The following is a 21,630-nucleotide window of genomic DNA, read 5'->3' as shown; positions in this document are numbered from 1 at the left end:
GTCAACGGAAAACACTTTCCGGTCAACGGAAAACACTTTCCAGTCAACGGAAACACTTTTCGGTCAACGGAAAACGCTTTCCAGTCAAAGAAAAATTTGGTTTGGTTTTCAGGAAAGTGTTTTCCCTTTTGGCTGTGTTTGTTTTCCGGAAAGTGGTTTCCGGGAAACCACTTTCCAAACTTTCATGTGTTTGTTTGCCATTAGAAAAGTTGGTCAACGGAAAACACTTTCCAGTCAAAGGAAAATTTGGCTTGGTTTTCAGGAAAGTGTTTTCCTGGAAAATTTGGGTGGAAAACACTTTCCGGAGGTTGTGAAAAATTTAGAAATGTCATTATTTGCTGATTATATCAAATTTGATCCTCAAATTTTTTATTGCTATATATAATTTGTTTTGAATATTTATTTTTCAATTCCCTCTCTTAAAATTTAATTTTTATATTAATTTTGGTCCTTATTTTTATAATTGCTATTTGCTTTTTCCTTATCATTTTTTTATTGAAATTTTTTATCTATCAAATTTGATCCTCATTCTTTTGATTGTTACTTATTTTATTTGAAATAATTTATGAAATGTTAATTATTATTATTTTAATTTCTTCACCTTTTATTTTTTTTTAATTTTTTAGATTTGATCTCTATTATTTTGATTATTATTTATTTTATTTGAGATAATTTATGAAATTATATTTTTTTTCAATTTCATTCTCATTCAACTTTTTAATTTGTAAGATTTGTTCCTCATTATTTTAATAAACCTGAGAAAAATAAAACATTAATAAGTTATTTTCCAGCTCATTTTTCATGACATAACCAAACACTGGAAAGTGTTTTCCAACTTATTTTCCATTACACTGCCAAACATCGGAAAATACTTTCCCGGAATTCACTTTCCAAAAGAAAACTACTTTCCAGCAAACAAACGGGTCATAGAAGAACACAAGTGGGCATTCAGCAAAATATCTCACTCCTGATTAAACCTTGTCACAAAAGATTTCGACATGGAACGCTGAAATCAGACACTGTGTGCTGTTAGTTGTTCGACCAAGCATGTGCCATTGACAATGATCCTCTCTGGCTACAACCTCAGTCCTCAAGATAAAAACCCAGGAAACGGTAGAAATTAATCCAATGACGAAAAAAATGCATGGTTTACAAATAACAGTGACACGCGTAATGTTCCAGTTCTTGAAACTGGTCGTGCAAATCACGTCAGTTCTTGGATTCACAAGAGTCCATTTTACTTTTTGAAAAATGATTCTACCTCTTCCTACTACTCACGCCAAATATTGAAAAAATAATTGAGAGGCACGATGGCCCAGCAGAGGAAAGGGAATATTTGGTGCGGTGGCCGGTAGGATGTGAAAGATTGGGAAATTTACCGACCACTTGACCACGATGGTCTATCAAATATCTTCACTTATTGATCAATCATGAAATATAACTAAATTCCCTTGCATTTTTCATTACCACATAAAATAATTTCTGAGGCCACCGGAATTAACAGTTTGAAATTGAATATGACTTTTCTCACTCTTCTGATGTCCAATATAAATTTGATTATATATATATATATAGTCTAAAGTTTACGACCGTCTGGATGAACTAAAAAAATAGCAATCACTAATTAATCTTGAATCTTCGAACTTGAACCGATTCATTTGGCGACTTTAGGTGATTAGCAACATTGACGATAAACTTATTGCTTACTGAACCAAAGTAAAGGCAGAACATCAAAATATATGGTCCATCTTGTCAGATAAATGTAGATTTTGCTTAGTGGAGGAGAATAAAGAATTTGCAGATTTTCAAGCTTCAAAAGAAACAGACACCATCCTGCACTTATTCCCTTCACATTCAGCAGCATAAAAAAAATAAAAAAAAAAGTTGTAGTTTATTGCTGAACAAAATTGACACCAATCGATCAAATCCAAATGAAAAGGAGATAAATATTCCTGTTGATTATGAAGAAATCACTTCTGACATCGCTGCAGCCTTTTTTGAGAGGTAAAAGTGAAGGAATCAATCTCAAATCTTTCATTTTCTTGCATAGTGAGTGCACTGGAGGCATTGAAACTTCAGATAACCCATCATGGGAAAAGCAGATACCAAGTTAATTGAAAGAGCATCCCTTATCTCACTTGTGCCAATGTTAAATTACAATATCTATCAAGACGTGTACACACTCCAAACGCCACTTTCCTAGTATATTGCCAGGTGAAGGGTCTTTGAAAGTATCAAAATTGCTCTCTCTTACAACTGTTAAACATTGAAGCTAGGCAAAAACAATAAAGAGATGTTTAGGATCTTGGGGCCCATAGTTGAGTACAATTTTCGTTCCTGCTCATTATTCGCCTCGAATGAAAAACTATTTTTGGAATTGATAACCATCTTGATATGCCATTAGTCTACCATCTACTTTGTAACTAGAATGGTTGAGAAAGTTGCTCGCTGTAAACTGTTCTGAGAAAGAGTAGCTCCCCCCTGGAAGCCTCGTGGCTCCTCCTCTCATGCTTAGGCTTGGCATGCTGCTTTCTCGAGCTAGATTTTCCAAGCTGACTTGGGTTGGAATATTAAAATTACTATTTACGGCCTGAAGAAATGGATCTGGGAGTCCATTTCCAAAAATTGATGACGTGCTATTTTGGTTGAAGTAACTGATGTCTCTGGAACTCACTTGAGCAAAGTTTCTACTTCTTTCCTCTGGCTGCATGTCCTGAAAGTATCCATGAAGACTGCTTGAACCTAGTAACAGATTCGGTCTTTCTGAACTCAAGCCTATTTGATTCCCAGCAAGTCTTGGTTGAATAGAGTTCAATGAAGATGTATCAAACCTATGGTTTGCTACATGAGGCTTTGTTAACACAGTAGGCAGTGTTAAGTACATTGACGAAGCTACCTGGTTGGAGTTAGCTGGAAACATTGGTTGGACAGATAATGGCAGTCTTTCTCCTTTGTCCCTCTCAGTTGATGTCAAGGATCCAATCACTTGGGCACAATCAGATTGATGTTCAGGTACTTGATGGTGACGATTAGAATCACTAGTCTTTCTGCCTTTTGCAGACCTCTCTGAAGATTTATTGTTGCTTTGAGCTCTTATGCCCAACACAATGCTATTTAGCTGCTGCACTTGCACGTTCTGATCCGAAGAACTAGGTTTAGAATTCAACTTGGCAGATAATGCCATTCTTTCTTCTCTGTCCTTCTCAGTTCTTGATGAGGGTACATTTGCTCGGCTATAACCAGCTTGACTGTCCAATGATAGACTGCAATTACTAAAATCAGCTGATTTATTGGTTTCACCAAACCTCTCTGTAGATTCATCATTGCAGTCTTGAGCCCCTTTGAAAGATTTGAAGGCATTTCGATTCTGCAGGAAAATGGTCTCCTGATGATGCACTTCAGTGTTCTCGAAATTGATTAGGTTCTGCCTGTGGACATTCTCCTCAAACTCTTTATGGGCCTGCAGTTGGCCATACCCCTGAATGTTGTTTTGATGTTGTGCCGGTATGTTCTTCTCGAAGATGTTTCGGTGCTGAACTTCCGCATTCTCCTCAAAGTTGGCTTGGTTCTGCAATTGAACTTTCTCTCCTCTGAAGCTGCGTTCTCTTGTTTCCAGCTCAGAAACTGTCTCCTCTGCCACCAATTTCTGCATTTCTTCCCTCATCCACTTCAACAAATTCTCTCTTGAAACTTTAAGATCCTCCAATAAGAAGTTCATGTATTTCTTAAGATCATAAAATACAGCCTGCTCATCAGTAATAGTTTTACTCTTCTTACGGCGGACTCCTTTACGAGGGCCCTTCTTTATCTCATTAGGAGCTGAATCATCCCTTTTACTCTTCCTCCTCCTCCGGCCATTTTCAGCTTTCCCAGATTTCATTTGGTCCGAAATACCAGGATCACAGTTCCCATTCTGGTGCAGTTTACTAGCCTCGCTAGTTTCCTCATTGTCAACTGAAATGAAGCTGGAGATCAGTTTGTATGTTTTGAGAGCTGGCTCGCCACTTGGTTTTGAATCATTGCTAGAAGAATCGGAATCATTGTCTTTCCTCCTAAACTCCCAGCGTTGATGCAGTTTCAGTTGCTCTGCCATTTTAGAGTTGGCGGACATCATGAATTCACTAACTCTGGATCATCACATAAATTGAAGATGCTGAATTGTCAATGTTATTTTTTCCATCGCCTGGGGAATCACAGCACCGATTCCTTCCCACATATCAACATTCCATTATCTTCTGAAGTGAATAAGCTGGTAGGCAATCAGACTACCAAACTTCGACTGCAACTCATTAAGCAGGAACCTGATTGCATAGAGAATACTTCAAAGTGAAAACGAGTCTATCAAACATGGCGTTCTAAATATGAAATATTTGCCTTCTTTCATCATTTTAATTTCATAACAAAGAATAATCAATAACCAATTTTAATGAATTCACTGACTTCATGGATTCTCTGTACTTGTGAAATTATGCAACAGGTGATGCTATGAAGAGGTAAAAACTAACTATCAGGCTGAATATCTACAGCAATACAAACCCGCATATAAAAGAAAGAGCACCATCTTGACCTTAAAAAAATAAGTACTTAAAGTTTCAAAATCCTCCCCTCACTAAGGCATGAGATGTAAACCAGCAGAAAAGCAATCCAATTTCTGAACCTTATATACCTTTCAATGAGGCAATAAAGTCAAACAAGGCACGAACTAGCATACCAAACTGCTACTTTATAATATCCATAATCAGGAAAAACTGCAAAATGATGCTTCAAACAGTTTTAAAAGAAAAGAATAGAATGGCACCAAAAAACTTGTGAACAGACACTAATCAACTCATAGGATAACTACTATCTTGTATGTTGATCTCATAAACCCAGAAACCAGAACAATTCAAAAAAGGGGCAGTTCCGAAATCCAAATATAATGTACATAAAATCCACAGGAAAGAAAACTGGATTCAATCATTATCTTTTTCATGGTATTGCATACGAATAAAAAAACCGAAAATTATCATAACAAGTGAAAAGGGAACATTAACAAATGAAGAGAAGATCAGAATAACAACACCGAAGCACAAAGTACTGAGCTTTTGAAAGATGGACATCAACTCACCATGTAAGAAGTCAAGAAGATGCTTCTCTCTCTCTATCAAACATCTACCTCTAAGTCCCATTTCTTTTAGAAGAGCTGTTTTCACCGTGGGTTTATATCTCCACTCTCACCCTTTAAAAGGCAAAAAAAGATATGTTTTGTTTCCATCTGTGCAGTGTGAGTGTGTTTGCTGTTTATGGAAGTGAGTATGTGAGCTGGGTGGGAAGTGGCAGAAAGAGTTATGGGTGGCAATTAACCTTTTTTTGTTAATACTGGCTGGTCATTGTGGCAGATAGACATCAAAGCTTACTCAGTGCTTTTATTTATTTTTATTTTATTTTTTTGTAACTCCAAAAAGAATGTTCTTTAGCATTTTAAAGATTTTGTCACTGGATTTGAGATAAGCCCATTTATAATTCTTATCTATTTTCAGTACCGAACACCTGCCTTTCTTGTTGAGACAAATTGTCTTTCCATGTAAACTGGCTTCCTGTCTTCAAGTCTTTTAACTTCCATGCGCAAAGGACTTTTGTCTCGCGTTCAAGTTACAGCTGTAAGGATTAATGGGTTTTATGTATGCATTCAATATTTAGATAATCTGGCAATTCTAGAAAAACCCATTTATTGTTTTTACTATTGGTGCAATCATGTCATAAATGTTTTTTTGTGGGCAAATTTAGAAATGGTGTTCTTTGGATGGCATGTTGAATCAAATATGGCTTCTGAGCAATGTATCTCTAATGTGCTTCTCCTTTCCTTTTCTTCAAGATGGAACAGACAGGAGGTCTAGTTTGAAAATACAGTTTCAGTATATAAATAGAATTGAAAGGAGTAGTATCAAAAACAGAGAATCACCGAACGCATTTGCACCAAGGCATTAACTTTACATCAATGCTACTGGAAACTGTAAGAGATGTGGAAGAAAGGAAAGAAACCTCGTGTTTACTGCAGAGAAACAGCAAAATTATTCCATCATTTTGACTTAGGATACACCTAAAGCTGTGTAGACTGTAGAGTTGAAGTTATCCTGCATCGGCAAGTCACAATTATTATTTTTTTATTAAAAAAGAGAGAGAGAGAGAGAGAGGATGACAAATGATAAGGGCGGTGATGAAAATCAAATTTCTTTTTTATCCACAGGGATACCTCAGCCAATTAAACTTGGAATTCCAGCTTTGGGTCTAGTTTTAAGATTTATAAGCAGGTTATCAGTTCAGGAATCTGAGGGTAAGACCTTTCTTTCCCCTTCTTTTTTTCTTGACTTTGCCTTGCTTGAACAACAGATTATCAAACCCTATTAGCAAAATGAAATCATTGGAATTTCCATACAGGGCACACTTAGTGTGATCAATGTTCTGAGACAATGATGATTGATGCGTACTAATTATATTCCTTGATGCTGCTTTAGCAAATAGTTCACCATAAGAAAGAAAAAAAGAAGAAAAAAGGCACTGGTTATTAACCAAAACTCAAACCTTATCAAATTACAACGTGACAGGACCATCTATCAAATTACAACGTGGCAGGACCATCTACACACTATCTCGTTGTTGAAAAATTGTAAATAAAGACATCAAAGATTAACAACGATCAAATTATTAAAGACAGTCGAAAAGTGTAAGGCCTTGTTCTGTCAGGATCATCATGGTGGGAAGACACATCACATGCACTGTACCCTCATCAACCTTCGGGCATAGATTCTGATTGTTAAGCAAAGGTACAACTTAAGCATTTGCTAGTTTTCTGACAGTACTGAATTATTGATGATAAATAAACTTATTAAAGGGTTTTTAGGGTACTGACGTGAAGTGAAATGAAATGAAATGCCTGGGGATAGCCAAGAAGGGCCTCATTGTTTCTCTCGAGCAAATACGATGGGTCTACCATTGAATCTAGTAGCTCCTCGCTTTTCATTCTGCTTCAACAGGAGAGCAAACGGACGAAGGTTGTAAAAAAAAAAAATTCACATAAAATTAAATTGTAAAATTATAAAGTTATAAGCAAACTTTTTAACTAATTATATAGATAATTTCAACTAAATAATAAATAACTTTGTGATGCAATTGATGAACTTTCGTACCATCAATAACATCAAGTAAATAAAAATTTGATCTTTTTATTACTCTATAAATAATATCAAGCAAATAAAAGTTTGATAAACCATGATTTTTCTTTTTAGTTGTCCAAGCATCATTATTGTAATTCAATTTATTGCACATTACAAACACCAACACCAAGTCATTTATTTTTTTTAATTGGAGCTTAGATTTTTTATTTATTTAAATGATGTTTGCACTACTCAATTCCTTGAAGGATAAGGGAGGTGATTTCATCTTGAATACTACACATATTTCTTTCTTCTCTGTATAGACGACTGCAAAAACCATCCATTGAGATGAAGAGTCATATTAGCCACTGGCACGACTTTAGTTTTTATGTGAAGAGCGAGGAGATGCTCAAGAAGATTGCAGTGCTGACACGTCCAGGTGAAGCGGAGATCGAGGATCCTGTTTGCAAAGGATGCCCTCAAATCATTCATGGCTCGGCTTGTGCCTGTCAATCAGGTTGCGATTTTTGGCTACATATATCATGCTTTGAATCGCCCACTGAGTTGGTGCTTCCTCTTCACTTGCTCAATCACCCACTCAGCCTTGATTTTAAAGACAGTTACGAGTATTTCATTTGCTCTGAATGTAGAGATTTAAGTAACAACTTTTCCTTCCACAGCAATTTATGTGAGTTCCAACTTGATGTCAGATGTGCATCCATCATCGATGGTATCAAAGTTCAAAGACCAGAAAGAAGCAAGATAGAAATTGGGATTTACTATTTCAGTGATCCCCATGAATTGATCTACTTCAACACGAGGGACATCCTTACTCAAAACTAGTATAAAATCAGTGCAAAATCAAGAGTTTGCATGATTTTACCGAGTTTACCAAGTTGAGTCCGACCAATTTTGCATGCTAAATACAAATTGACTTGTAAAATAGTTAACTTGCGATTTTAACAATCTTGAAACGGACCATTGAAGCACAAAAACCAATTTGGTATACTGAAAAGAACATCGAAGGATTCCTCACACTTGGCATACAGTCAGTAGTCCATGTCCATGCAGTTCTGCATGCAAATGTGTACCTCTGGTACTTCACAGGATCAGAATTTTCATATTCCCACCCTATATGTTTACACCAGACTTTAGACTGCACAAAGACCTGAAAAAACCAACGGGGCAAAAAAATAGCTTTTACAAACTCATTTTAAGGGATTGCAAGTGCAGATCTTACCGGTTACCATACCCTTTCTGAAGCTTTCATCGAGGATTGCACCGTGAAGATCTTTCCAGCCACGAAGCATTCTCTTCCTTTTGATAACTACCGTTGGGAATTGAATAGATTCTACTTTTATACAAGACAAAACCCAAAACTATTGTTCTCTTCGTTGCATTGGATAGGTTCAGTATCGACCAATTCCTCTCTGACACTAAATCAATGGCTTCCTGGTAACCTGCTGCAGCAGAGGCACGAAAAAATAAAAGCATGAGATATATGCAAAAAGTTCATGTCTTTTTGTACGCATCAAGTTCTGGATCCATCGCATGTGATGATCAATAAACAAGAGACAAAGAGAAACTATCTTTTTATTCTGTTTTCGTTGTTACTCTGCACATGTCACTATCGATATGAGAGTTTGAGATCCTAGTTCTTTGAAATAATCCATCTGATGACAAGTACTGAATCAGAAAAGATTTTAGAAGATGTAAGTTGGAATCAGATTCCCAAATGAAAACCCCAACATAGGCATGAGAGGAAGAAGATGCTGAACCATAAAACTAAATTTCTGTACGCATTACCATGGTACTTCCATGTCCTAGTAATCCAACAAAGTATGAGCTTACTATAAACAGGTTAGACAAATTTCACAATTGATCCTTGATAATATGAGAACAATCAAGACCGGGCTGCATTTTGATTACTATTTTGATAACAATGAATTAAATTACCTCCATGGGAATTCACTTGTGTCTATCCCAGCTTGGTGAAGCTCGTCAACGTACTGCTACGCTTCCCAGTCGTCAAGGAATTCTTTTTTGTCACCTTCAATCTGATATGTTTCATGGCCTTTACCAGCAACCACCTGCAGTTTAGAGTATTCAAGAGACAAACTTTACATAAAATGACACTCGGAATAATTTCAAGGGAACAGTTCAGTTTTCCTTGAAAATATTGAACCATCTGTCTATAATCTTCAAAAGCAGGAGCAGCAAAATGGGCAGAAACCATATCGCCTTCTTCACCCAAGGCAACAGCACAACGCACAGCTACTGGCCTAATATCATGCAAAAACAGATGATGGCCATTGAAAAAGGAGGGTAGTAATCATTCTCCCCGTGTTTCAAATACCCATGCATTGACCATCCTACACCAGCCAACATGTCATCCAAGATGTCCACTGATAAAGATGAAATGAGTTAGCTGTAACTTTTTCAAACAAGGCATTTCAGCTACGCAGTACAGTTCAACACGCATACATGGATCTTCACCCCTTGGATTGTCAGATGTCAGAATTGTCACATCACTTTTATCTGTTGCAATTTTTTGTCATTATTGGTCTCTTGCCTCTGTCTCTCTCGCCACCACAACCAATAACTTCACAAAAAGTACGAAGTTGGTCAGGAGAACAAATACTTACATTCTTCAAGAAACTCATCCTTGCCCCAGCTATCACAATGGCAAAAATTGGCAGCTTTACCAAAGTGAATTGGCGGTTTTCTCTTCCAACAACAATCAGAACATAATTCTTACTTGTCAAATGAAGAAGAAAATAACAAGATAACCATAAACCAGTCAGTACTAACAGGACTAATGTACATAAATGAAGCTTCCAAATTCCATTAAACATTTTGAATTCTCAGGATAATGTTTGTCTTCAGCAGTTTTGATCCTATGGACCAGCTTATCTCGAAGGCTAGCTATTTTGATTCTTCATTTATTCGTCTTATTCATAACTTCTCCAAACTTTATGTTCACCGTCTCTAATTATTGTTACATAGCTAAATAATCACATTCCGAATTATTTTTATTCTTTGACAATTATTTTTAGTTAATTTTTTTAAAATTTAAAAATTATATTAGAAACAACAAAATATATCTTTATAAACTCTATCGTATGTTTACACTAGATAGATGTTAGTCTTCTCATGTTTCACTTAAATTTTTAGCTTTTTAAAATAATATGATTTTTTTTTTTACTTTTACCTCTCAATCTCAAAATTTCAATTCTTTAAGGAACTAATTCACAACAAATCAAAAACTAATAACTTAGTAGCGCAATCCAAAATAATATATAAATTTAAAAGGCAATAAAAATTTAAAACTATCGATACAAAGTTATGAATACAAAAAAACTAAAAATAAATTTGTTCGAAATATAAACGATACAAAACATATTATAAAAATAAAAAAACTAATGAAATAAAACTTAGATAACCCAAACTAAGCAAACACAATATTTGGATTGATTTTTTATATGTACCGAACCTGAAATCAACTACAAAATAATTTTTAACGCAAACATATCATAATAAGACATTTATAAAAACTCTTTCCTTACATAAACTCTCTTCAGATACTACATTTCTTCTATATTTATTAACTTAAATATCATAGATTCACATATTAAGGAATTTATTTTATAGAAAAGCTCATGAACAATGCCCAAATCACTCCACTATCCAAAGACGCAGCCCGTTAAAAGCACAATCATGTCTGGAATTTTTCACGACCTCATCACAAATAAACAATTCATGGTTTTTGAATTCCTTTGCTTTTTTAAACGAATAGTTTTACAGTTTCGGATTAAAGTAATTTTATATTTGAATTTTTCAAATATGATTTTGAAAATAATATTATATGATCCAAAAGTAGATTGTAAAATTATAATGCATTTCTATTGTAAATTAATATTTATATCAATATCAAATAAAAAAAAGATGCAAGGAAATCCTTTATAACTTTGTCTGATCTCAATTGCTAGTCAAACATGCATTGAAAATATCACGTGAATTTTAAAAAAAAAAAAAACAAAAACAAAAAACTAGAAACGGTAAGCCTCTCACACAGTCAAATGCTCTAAACCCGAACCAAGCTGACCAAATGACAAGTTAAACAAAATAATCCACTTCAAAAAATGGATACAAATTAACAAAAACCAAAGCTTGTCGTGTTTTTGCTATAGCTAAAATCACTGTTTATTCTTTTATAAATAACTGTGGATTGGAGTAATGATTTTTTTTTAATTTTTAATTTGATCATTGAATTTTATTTTTTTTTTACACAATTGAGCCCTTTTAAACTCAAATTAACACTCGCATGTTTTTTAAGAAATGATTAAATTGAAAGATAGGATCAAAGTGAAAAACACGGTTAAACTAAGTGGTGTCTTCAAATTTTATACAAGGTTTATTGTAGTCCCTTAAAAAATTTAGTTTAAAGGTTATCAATCTTTTAAGTTTTTCAGAAATTTAATTTTGATATCAAAGTTTATTTTTCTTATTTTTTAGTCATTTAATTTTGTTAGAGGAGAGAGAGAGGTTTGCCTAATTTTGATGAAAAAAGAGAAAATGGCAGTTAACAATGATTTTGATCATCAAAATAGTTGAAATTGGTGTCAATATATATTCTATTTAATGAGGAGAGTTTCACATAGATAGTTTTTTTTCTTCTTCTTCTTGCTTGAGGAGGCAGATCTGACTATGTGAATGTTTTTGGATTTCAGTTGATTTCAGTTTTTAAGCTATTTTTTTTTGTTTTTTAGGTCATGGAAATGTTTATCGAAGTGTTTTGAGTAAAAAAAATAACTTTAAAACAAAAAAAAAACTCTTTGTTTTTTCCAACGATCAGGTCGCCGAATTCTGCACAAAGCAGACGACCTGTCATCTGCTATAATATTTATAAAAAAAAAAAACAAGGTAAACAACCTATCGTCCACCCCAATAAGAAATTTTTTTAAAAAAAAAACTAGGTTCAGAAGCATAGGTTGGGTTGATGTTTTTTGCCCAATGTACCTGGGCTCCTTTTTTTTCCTTAAATTTTGTTGTTTTATGTTCGAGTTGAAAAAATTAATAAAAAAATTATTGAATCTAATTAAATTCATGAACCGAGTCATAGGTTTAATGGGTTCATCCGTAACATTCAAGCTATTATTTGTTTTTTTTAATATTTTTTGTCCCTCGATTTAAAAAAAAATATATAATATAACCCTTTGTTATTAATGCTTATTTTTTTTTTAGCTCAAAAGTAAAAAAAAAAAAAAAAACAATTTCACTATTTTTTTTATCAATGATCTACTAATGTTATCTCAGTCACACACGTTTAATATATATTTTTTCCTTTTAAAAAATATTTCATACAAAAAAAATTCTCATGCACTTTATTATTGTGTAATTAAATGAAAATTAAGGATGCATATGACTTCCATAACGAGTTATTTTGTTAACTCTAAGTTTTTTTTTTAGTTAAGTATTATTTTGTATCACTTTTATCCTTTAACATTAAATTAATTAAGAATTAAATTTTTTATTTTATTTTTTTTTAAATTATTAATGTCAAGATTATTAAGATATCCATTAAAATTTTATTTTACTATTTTAAAAAATCATTCAATATATATATTTTTTTAATATACGTTATTAATGTCTAGATTTTTTTAATCTAATTTTTAGGAGACACGTTATAAATGTCTAAATGTTTTTTATTGTGTTTTAATTTTTTTTTCCCTGATCCGCGGCCAACGTACCAGTAAACAGCTAAACCCCACCTCACCCCGCCAACTCTCATAAACCCTATATGCCGTCTCGTCCCCTGCCCTTTTGAAACCAAATCACTGTCTCAAAAACCTCAGCCGACACCATCATCGCCATCGACTCCGCCGCCGCCGCCACCACCAAGATGGACCCAAAAGCAGTGAAATCAGACCTAGTACTTATCCTCGACTACGGTTCACAATACACTCATTTAATTACACGAAGAATCAGGTCCCTGAACATCTTCTCTCTCTGTATCTCAGGCACTTCTTCATTAGAAACCATAACTTCACACAACCCCAAAGTTGTTATCCTCTCAGGTGGACCCCACTCGGTCCATTCTGCCAATTCACCAACTTTCCCATCTGGGTTTGTCGAGTGGGCTCAAAAAGGTGGTATCTTTGTGTTGGGGGTATGTTATGGGCTGCAATTGATTGTGCAAAGATTGGGCGGTCAAGTTGATGTTGGTCAAAGGCAAGAGTATGGGAGGATGGAGATTGAAGTGGAGAAGAATTTGGGTGTTTTTGGAAATAAGAAAGTTGGGGATAAGCAGGTTGTTTGGATGAGTCATGGTGACGAGACTGTTAAGTTGCCTTATGGGTTTGAAGTTGTGGCTAGGAGTCAACAAGGGGCGGTTGCCGCAGTTGAAAATAGAGAAATGAGGTTTTTTGGCTTGCAGTATCATCCGGAGGTAACTTGGGTTTGAATTCGATATTTGGGTTTATTTTGATTTTTGAGGTTGTTTTAGTGTTGTTGTAATTGAATGGATTTTTGTGAGTTCTGAAGTACCATTTATGTTTAAAGTGTTGCCTGACATTTAGTTAAATTTGAAACATTTAGATGCCATTAATTGATAAGTTTTATTATGTGAAGCAGTTTGCAAAGAAATCTTAATTCGGTAAATGGTTAGGGTGACTTTATGCAATGAGCTTGATGTGTGTAAAGTTTATTGTTATTCTAGTATAGGAATTTTTGTATGTTGGTCAAGCATGGTTTTCAGATAAAACTAGGAGGGAGATTGTTATTCTTTGACTGGCTACGTGATTAGCCAAGCGTAAGCTAATAACACTCAGAAAATTGATTGTTTTCTATCCTTTTGCCGTGGTTAATGTTTTGGAACTTGCGTAGGGTGATAGTGGGAGACTACTTTGTTTTATCATTTGTTGGCATGGTGTATATGCTGAAACTGTTGAATATTCTGCAGGTGACTCATTCACCCGAGGGCATGGATACACTGCGATACTTCCTGTTTGATGTTTGTGGAGTCTCTCCAGGGTGGAACATGGAAAATGTTTTGGATGAAGAAATCAGGGTGATCAATGACGCAGTGGGGCCTGAAGAGCATGTCATATGTGCATTGTCAGGGGGTGTGGATTCCACAGTTGCTGCAACTCTTGTTCACAAGGCAATTGGAGATAGGCTTCATTGTATTTTTGTTGATAATGGCTTATTGAGGTGAGGGCAACCACCTCTCCTTTTCCATTTTTCCATTAACTACGTGACTGGCATCTCCCACCGAAATCTTTTTCCATATATCATGGTTTTATGTCATGTAGATATAAAGAGAGAGAACGTGTTGCGGAAACTTTTGAAAGTGATCTGCATCTACCGGTTACTTGTGTTGATGCATCAAATGAATTCCTTAGTAAGCTGAAAGGCGTGGTGGATCCTGAGATGAAAAGGAAAATTATTGGAAAGGAGTTTATTAGCATCTTTGATGCTTTTGCCCATGAGTTGGAGCAGAAATTGGGAAAGAAACCTGCGTACTTGGTCCAAGGGACCTTGTATCCAGATGTTATTGAATCTTGCCCACCTCCTGGATCTGGAAGAACCCACTCTCACACTATCAAGAGCCATCATAATGTTGGAGGGCTTCCAAAGGACATGAAATTGAAGCTCATTGAACCACTTAAACTTTTATTTAAGGATGAGGTATTGATTAAACTTTTTGCTGTCTTTTTTTTTTTGTTTTTTGCATTGCATTGCTTTTTTTGCAATAGTTTTTTTTTTAATAACTTTCTCCCTTTTCATTTGAAAAGGTTCGTCAGCTAGGAAGAATCTTGAATGTTCCTGATGCATTTCTGAAGCGCCACCCTTTCCCTGGTCCTGGCCTTGCCGTACGAGTCTTGGGTGATGTAACTGAAGGCAATGCTTTAGATATCCTCCGCCAGGTATATACTGTTTATCACTGGAGCCGAACCTAATCCATCATTTTTGCTCTTTTATACTTTTTGGAAGTTACTGTTTTGGATGCCTTTTCAGGTTGACGAGATTTTTATTCAGTCCATCAAGGATGCTGGGCTATATGATTCGATTTGGCAAGCTTTTGCAGTATTTCTTCCTGTTAGATCAGTTGGAGTTCAAGGTGATCAAAGAACTCATTCTCATGTTGTCGCTCTTAGAGCTGTTACGAGTCAAGATGGAATGACAGCTGATTGGTGAGCCTTCTCTTGTTGCTATATGTTTTGACCTTCTTATGACTCTTTGACGTGGGTGTTTGTGTGTCCTGGGCAACCTATAAAATGTTCAAGATTTAGATTAGGGGTGAGCAAAAAAACCGATTAAACCGAGAAAACCGGAAAAAAAATAACCGAAAAAACCGAACCGAAAAAAAAAAACCGATTAAACCAATTAAATTTTTGAAAAAACCAGCCGGTTCGGTTCGGTTTCGGTTTTATAAACAAAAAACCGGATAAACCGAACCGAACCGAAACCGACAAAAAACCGGAAAAAAACCGAGCCAAACCGGAAAAACCGAGCGAAACCGAAAAAAAAAAAAAAAACCGAGCCAAAACCGGAAAAACCGAGCCAAACCGGTTTGAACCGGTTTTTGCCCTAAAAAACCGAACCGAACCGAAACCGGTCGGTTTGACCCGGTTTCGGTTTTTTTTTTCAAAAAAAAATTAATTTCGGTTTGGTTACTTTTTTTGATAAGAACCGAACCGAACCGAAAATGATCACCCCTAATTTAGATGTATTTTTTGGGTAGACTCAGATTGTACGATTTGTGCCCTTTCACATATGCATGCCTAACTATCTCTTTAAAACTTCCTTTTCTTTATTTTTCATTATTGAGTTTTTTCTTGGCTTGCTAATATTTGTGGGATAAAGGGATTTACAATTCTTATTTGCATTACCAACATTTTTTTCTTACATGGTAATGGTACAAGACTCCAAGCTTAAGATTTTTCTAGGATGGGAAGTGGTCAGAACAGACGTGGGAAATTTAGAAGAGCATGGTCTGTCTTTACTAGTGAGAAATGATCATTGGTTATTTAGGCATTCTATCTTGCCAAAAATTTATGCATCCATTGCTGTTGTTTCATCTGTGTATTAATAAGCACTCTTACACCTATATTTGAATTGCGAAATTACAGGTACTATTTTGAACACAAGTTCCTTGATGACGTGGCCAGAAAAATCTGTAATAGTGTAAGAGGTGTAAACCGAGTTGTTCAAGACATCACATCAAAGCCTCCGTCAACAATTGAGTGGGAATGATGCAAATCTTGGATGCACGAGGCAAATGAGTAGAGTTGATAAGTCCAGTCATTGCTTGCTCTCGGCCCCAAATTCATTGATTAGCTGGGCGGCGAACGAGTAGAGTTGATAAGTGATGTGATTCTTTTACTGCATGATGTCGCTAGAATCTCTATTTAATGGACGGATGATACTTTTTAGACATTCAATTGAAATTTTATAAGAGTGATCATTATATTTAATTATTATCTGTGATGGCTTACAATACCTAGTTTTATTCTTGTGTTGCTTTACTTGCCTATGAAAGTTAAATTTCGGGTCTTGCCCAATATGGGCAATGCAACATCTATTCTATGGTGTGGCAACTTATTTGCAATCTGCAACTCATAGGGCAGCAAGGGGAAAATGTCTTGGGTGCTTTTATTATTTAAGTTTGCAGCAGGTCTATGTTTTTTAATGCTTCTATTTTGCCAAAGGTGTTCTTGTAATGCACTCCTGTTGGAGCCTGCTTTTATTATTTACCATCTTGTGGATCTTGTTATGTCATTAGGTTAAAAGTGTAAAAGGATTTTAGTTATAATGTGATTTGTAGGAAGTCTGTGAAGATATTCTTCTTCTCTGGTGCTTTTTTTTTTCTTGCTCTGCTATAGTGCCCTAGATCATTGCCTGGTGAATAGCAGTCAAACCTGCCATGGAACTTCAATAATCAAAACAGCAATCTCTGCCTATTGCTCATAATTCTAAACCCTAAAGATCTTTCTGATGTCTTGTTATCTATGGGTGTTGGATATCAGGATTTTATTCGTTAGAAGTGCTTGCTCTAGTAGACAGCATGCCATGTCCATTTCCTTGACATGGACTGGTTTGTTGAATCTGCTGAAACTCTGCCTTTCCACAGTTGATATTCTTGTCTTGTAAAGTAGTATCTTCAGATACTTTGTTGTGGTCTTTATGTATTTGGCATGCGTTCTTGTCACTAGCTCTAATGGTAGGAGCATTAGCAGTAGAGATATTGATCGGTGATAATGGCCTGTGGTCTCCACAATTATGCTGATTATGGTTTGATTTAATTATAAATTATCTCCAAAAGTTTTGATTTAGATGGGCCGCTCCCACTGCCTTCTCTCTTTATACCTAACCCACTGATAGTAGTTGCTAGGTAAATGCCAGTGCTGATAATATTAATATTAATGTTTTAAAATAAGTAAGAAAATTTTAAAATTTCGTAATAAAAAAAGGTCATATGTGCTATTAGATCAATGACTCATAAAGTAAATAAAAACAAAAACAATGAATCAAGCACTTCATGTTTACTAACATAATTAATTTAATTTAATTTAATTAAAATATAAAATTCATTTTAAAAAAACTAGATTGCCGGAAAAAGAATTAAGTTAACTTCTGTTACTTTTAAAACCAAAAAAAAATCCCATGGAAAGTGAATGAACAAAATAACAAAATGTTAGTGGATGAAACCGAAAAAAATCATTAACTTCATAAATTATTCTAAATAAACTAGATTATAATAAAGGGAATAGGGATGAAATTAAAAAAAAATCCATAACTTCATAAATTATTCTAAATAAGCTAGATTGTAATAAAGAGAATAAAGACAAAATCTTTAGGACAACAAATCTCATGATGAAAATCAAGTACGAGAGAGAGAGAAAAAAAAGATCACACACACTATATGACGTCACTTGTACGTGGAGGGAACATCGAGATGCTTTGGTTGTTGCCCTAAAAGCAAGGTTTTGGGCAATGGATGACGCCGCACATGCTATCCAAACTTGTTGGATACTATTCATGTGCTTCCAAACTTTCTTTTTTTTGTTTATTAACAAAATCCTCGTGTTGCGTCCAATGATACTTAATAATTATCAAATAATCAAATATAAAAAAGACAAAAAACTCCTCCTTAATCAAAGACAAAGTTTTTACATTCAAAAGGCAATGATATAATTTAATTGTTTGAAAATTAAGTTGAAGATTAGAAGTTCAATTGACCAAAGTTTAGAAGTTTTTGCTGTTAAGAATAATAAAATAATTTTACCTTATAATAAAAATATAAAAAAAAAACAATCTAATCCTATTTTTTATTATAAAGACTAATGAATTCCATAAAAAAAAATATCTCTGCTAGTAGAACAAAGCCAACTGATTTTGCCATAGGTAAAATCATAGTTTCATCGTGACACGGTGAAACACTTGGCTATTGTTTACTTTTGTTGTAAATGTGGTGCTTGGATCTCCATTCATCCTGAAATCCATGGTATGCAATGCTTAGTGGTAGCAGTTATTAAAGGCCTCAATTTACCTGTATTATTTCTGGAAGAAGAATTTATCCAGCTGTGAACTTGAAAACTTGAAGCAATAAATAATGTGAAAATTCCTTTTTAGCTCTGCTCCCTACCTATATGTAGCCTACCCTCTAGCCTAGTGCTTCAAGCAACTAAAGAATCGTAGCCTTTTATAGTATATAATGGCTGAACTGCATGTTTCTGTAGAGCTTCCTGTGTTAGATTTATCCCAACCTGTGAACCTCTCATTTTTATCTTCCCTTTCTCAAGCCTGTCAAGAATGGGGCTTCTTTTATGTTACCAATCATGGTATCTCAAGAAACTTGTTCAGCAAAGTTTGCACACTTTCGAAACATATCTTTAGCCTCCCCGCAGATTCCAAGCTCAAAGTCGGTCCATCATCATGCTTAAAAACCTACACTCCTCATTTCATAGCCTCACCTTATTTTGAAAGCCTGATAGTGTCTGGACCAGATTTCTTTGCGTCTGCTAAGCGTTCTGCTGATGAACTCTTTAGTCAACAAAACTCCGAATTTAGGTACAATCTTTTTACATCTCCAGGCTTCATATTTTTAAACCATAGTTTTCAGTGCTATTTGTTTGCAATAGTTTCTGATGTTTTCAGTGTCGACTAAGCATCTTTTATATGTAACTGCCCTTGTCACTTTTCAATTGCGCAGTGAGATATTACAGGAATATGGAAACAAGATGATCGACTTGTCAAAGAGAATCATCGAGGTTTTAGTGATGACTTTGGGAGATGGTTGTGACAGGAAGTTTTGTGAATCAGAATTCAGCAATTGTCATGGCTATTTCAGGGTTGTAAACTATTCACCACCGAAGGATGTGGAAGAAAGGGAGGTTGAAGGGCTTGGAATGCACACTGATATGAGCTGTATAACCATCGTCTATCAGGATGAGACTGGTGGGCTGCAAATGAGATCCAAGGAAGGAGAATGGCTGGACATACCTCCATGTGAGGATCTTCTTGTTGTTAACATTGGAGATCTGTTGCAGGCTTGGAGTAATGGAAGGTTAAGATCATCCGAACACCGGGTTGTTTTAAAGCGTTTAGTAAATCGCCTTTCTCTCGCTTTCTTTTGGTGCTTCGAGGATGAGAAGGTGATCTTGGCCCCAGATGAAGTTGTGGAGGAAGGAAACCAGAGGATTTACAAGTCATTCGTTTGCTTGGATTATCTGAAATTTAGAGAGAGTAACGAGGAAGGTAAATTTGAGAAAATTGGGTACACCGTAAAAGATTTTGCAGGGGTCACACTTCGAATGTAGCAGGTTATTCGTTTGCTTGGATAATCTGAATTTTTTATGTTAGTAAATGGTCTGTGAAATTCTTGATTCTGTGGGAGCAAAACTAAAGCTGGATAGGGAACCTGGATGGGCTCAAGATGCCAATGGATTGAGCAGGAATCGCGTGGTTCGTAGTGTGGAAAAAACAAAGGCAAGCGAAGGAAAAGGAAAGAACAAAATAAAATAATCTGTGATGTAATGGATTGAGCTGTGAGTATGCAATGGTGTTGATATTCTACTCTTCCTGCATTGTTTAACTAGCATATCAGCCGGGTGGATTTTCTGTCGTTTTCTTCTCTTTTCTCGTTTTCCTGCTCTGCTTGATTGCTCTTGGGACCAAATGGAGATCTGGGAATGATGATACTCTACCCTACGCACAGTTCACGCCCACTTTACTCTCAGCAGGTGGTTTACAGCATTTAGTAATATATATAAAGTATTCTGTGACTGGTCCCTAGCACATATCGATTGTCTTATCAGGAAAAACTTTGTAGAGTTACGTAAAAGATTCTTAAAGATGATTGCTGATTGCCACTAAGACAAGTGGTAAGATCTGGGCAGACCAAAGGAAATCTTTGAAAACAAAATGAGTAATGATGGCCAATTCCATGATTTACAAGCCTTCATAAATAATATTTTTCTTAGAAACTATCCGGCAGTTGGAAAAGAAAGGCAGGCCAGTTCTTTTTTTTATTAATATTTTTGTCAGTTTTCGCCATATTGTAATTCCAAAACATTTTGGTTTCCAAGTTTAATGCTCATGTCAATGAGGTGTTTAAACCACGCTCTTCATCGCTGTATTCCTCTGTGTTTATAGCTTGAAAATTTTTGTGAGTAAATTGGCGTTATATAAAGAAGATTCTAAGCGTTTCAGGGGCGTAAAATCAAATAAATACTATATTTTTGATATATTTCCACAATTCATGCTCAATTTAAAACAAAATCATATATGAAAAGCGTGGACTGTAGGCTAGTATTATTGCGTGTCAGATCCTGTAATTAAGCCCTATTGAGCTTCTCTTTTTTCAACCACTGGTTAAAAACATTAAATTATTTATTATTTCATGGACTCTCTCTTTTTTAAGCTGCCTTGATGAGTTTACAGAGCACACCACTGTTATTTGGAAACCAGAAACAAGGAGTTCGCCTCCATTACCCTGACTAGATTTGGTGGGCCACCTGTTCAACTTCAACCTGTGTCTAAAAATCATCTAGGAAAAGCTTTGCAGTAGATCGACTGTATGAAACTATGGTTTATGCTTTGCTTAATAATGCCAGAACACTTCTTTCCACGCATGTTTACTGTTCATAATACTAGCGAGGTACTCAGGGTTGCTTACTGTTCTCCACGCATGTTTTACACGATGAGCACTAAAACAAATCATAATACGACCTCTCTTTTCCTGTCATCTATCTATTTATCTTCCCAAGCCAGGCTTCCATGAGCTGTGTAGACCGATTTTCTAGTCAAAAACCTTGGTGGTGAACTCAGCTTCTTTCTCGGCGTATAGGCTACTTGAAGTGATAAGGGCCTTTACTTGTCTCAACGCCACTAAATACTTGTTCTTCTTCGAAGCAAACTGGACTTGTCCACGTCCCAGATTTTGAACAAATCAGATGGTGCCTTCTTTCATGATCCATAAAACGGAATGCAA

The 21,630-nt window shown here is 35.3% G+C and overlaps 3 protein-coding genes, 1 long non-coding RNA gene and 1 other non-coding gene across 5 annotated transcripts; 2 read left to right on the top strand and 3 right to left on the bottom strand.

Annotated features, from left to right (window-relative positions):
* Nucleotides 1-2,110: 2,110 nt before the first annotated feature.
* LOC7465868 (uncharacterized) lies at nt 2,111-5,731 on the bottom strand. Its single transcript, XM_002303558.4, has 2 exons — nt 5,108-5,731; nt 2,111-4,301 (listed from the first exon to the last, which is right to left on the bottom strand). The coding sequence occupies exon 2, from the start codon at nt 4,112-4,114 to the stop codon at nt 2,366-2,368; it is 1,749 nt and encodes a 582-aa protein (XP_002303594.2). The 5' UTR covers nt 4,115-4,301; nt 5,108-5,731; the 3' UTR covers nt 2,111-2,365.
* A 2,165-nt stretch (nt 5,732-7,896) lies between these two features.
* On the bottom strand, nt 7,897-9,432 carry LOC112326804 (uncharacterized). Its single transcript, XR_002980694.2, has 2 exons — nt 9,090-9,432; nt 7,897-8,593 (listed from the first exon to the last, which is right to left on the bottom strand). It is a non-coding gene; the product is annotated as an uncharacterized LOC112326804 (long non-coding RNA).
* On the bottom strand, nt 8,842-8,955 carry LOC112327058 (small nucleolar RNA snoR100). Its single transcript, XR_002981134.1, has one exon. It is a non-coding gene; the product is annotated as a small nucleolar RNA snoR100 (small nucleolar RNA).
* A 3,453-nt stretch (nt 9,433-12,885) lies between the features above and the next one.
* Nucleotides 12,886-16,618, top strand: LOC7458178 (uncharacterized). The gene is made up of 6 exons (XM_002304464.4): nt 12,886-13,581; nt 14,095-14,345; nt 14,447-14,822; nt 14,930-15,061; nt 15,153-15,328; nt 16,268-16,618. The coding sequence occupies exons 1-6, from the start codon at nt 13,036-13,038 to the stop codon at nt 16,389-16,391; spliced, it is 1,605 nt and encodes a 534-aa protein (XP_002304500.1). The 5' UTR covers nt 12,886-13,035; the 3' UTR covers nt 16,392-16,618.
* A 2,067-nt stretch (nt 16,619-18,685) lies between these two features.
* Nucleotides 18,686-20,775, top strand: LOC7465867 (gibberellin 20-oxidase-like protein). The gene is made up of 2 exons (XM_002304463.3): nt 18,686-19,208; nt 19,351-20,775. Exons 1-2 carry the CDS (start codon nt 18,853-18,855, stop codon nt 19,955-19,957), a joined length of 963 nt encoding a protein of 320 aa, XP_002304499.1. The 5' UTR covers nt 18,686-18,852; the 3' UTR covers nt 19,958-20,775.
* Nucleotides 20,776-21,630: the final 855 nt, after the last annotated feature.

The sequence above is a fragment of the Populus trichocarpa genome, chromosome 3 (assembly GCF_000002775.5).
Source record: "Populus trichocarpa isolate Nisqually-1 chromosome 3, P.trichocarpa_v4.1, whole genome shotgun sequence".
Lineage (NCBI taxonomy): Eukaryota > Viridiplantae > Streptophyta > Magnoliopsida > Malpighiales > Salicaceae > Populus > Populus trichocarpa.
This window is presented reverse-complemented; position numbering and strand designations above follow the sequence as displayed.

What these genes read in the sequence shown, in the direction of transcription:
- LOC7458178 (XM_002304464.4), top strand. Translation starts at nt 13,036, where the DNA reads ATGGACCCAAAAGCAGTGAAATCAGACCTAGTACTTATCCTCGACTAC. An exon ending in GCTTGCAGTATCATCCGGAG is followed by an intron (nt 13,582 to 14,094) that starts GTAACTTGGGTT and finishes AATATTCTGCAG; the next exon opens with GTGACTCATTCACCCGAGGG. An exon ending in CTTTAGATATCCTCCGCCAG is followed by an intron (nt 15,062 to 15,152) that starts GTATATACTGTT and finishes ATGCCTTTTCAG; the next exon opens with GTTGACGAGATTTTTATTCA.
- LOC7465867 (XM_002304463.3), top strand. Translation starts at nt 18,853, where the DNA reads ATGGCTGAACTGCATGTTTCTGTAGAGCTTCCTGTGTTAGATTTATCC. An exon ending in CAACAAAACTCCGAATTTAG is followed by an intron (nt 19,209 to 19,350) that starts GTACAATCTTTT and finishes TCAATTGCGCAG; the next exon opens with TGAGATATTACAGGAATATG.
- LOC7465868 (XM_002303558.4), bottom strand. Translation starts at nt 4,114, where the DNA reads ATGATGTCCGCCAACTCTAAAATGGCAGAGCAACTGAAACTGCATCAA.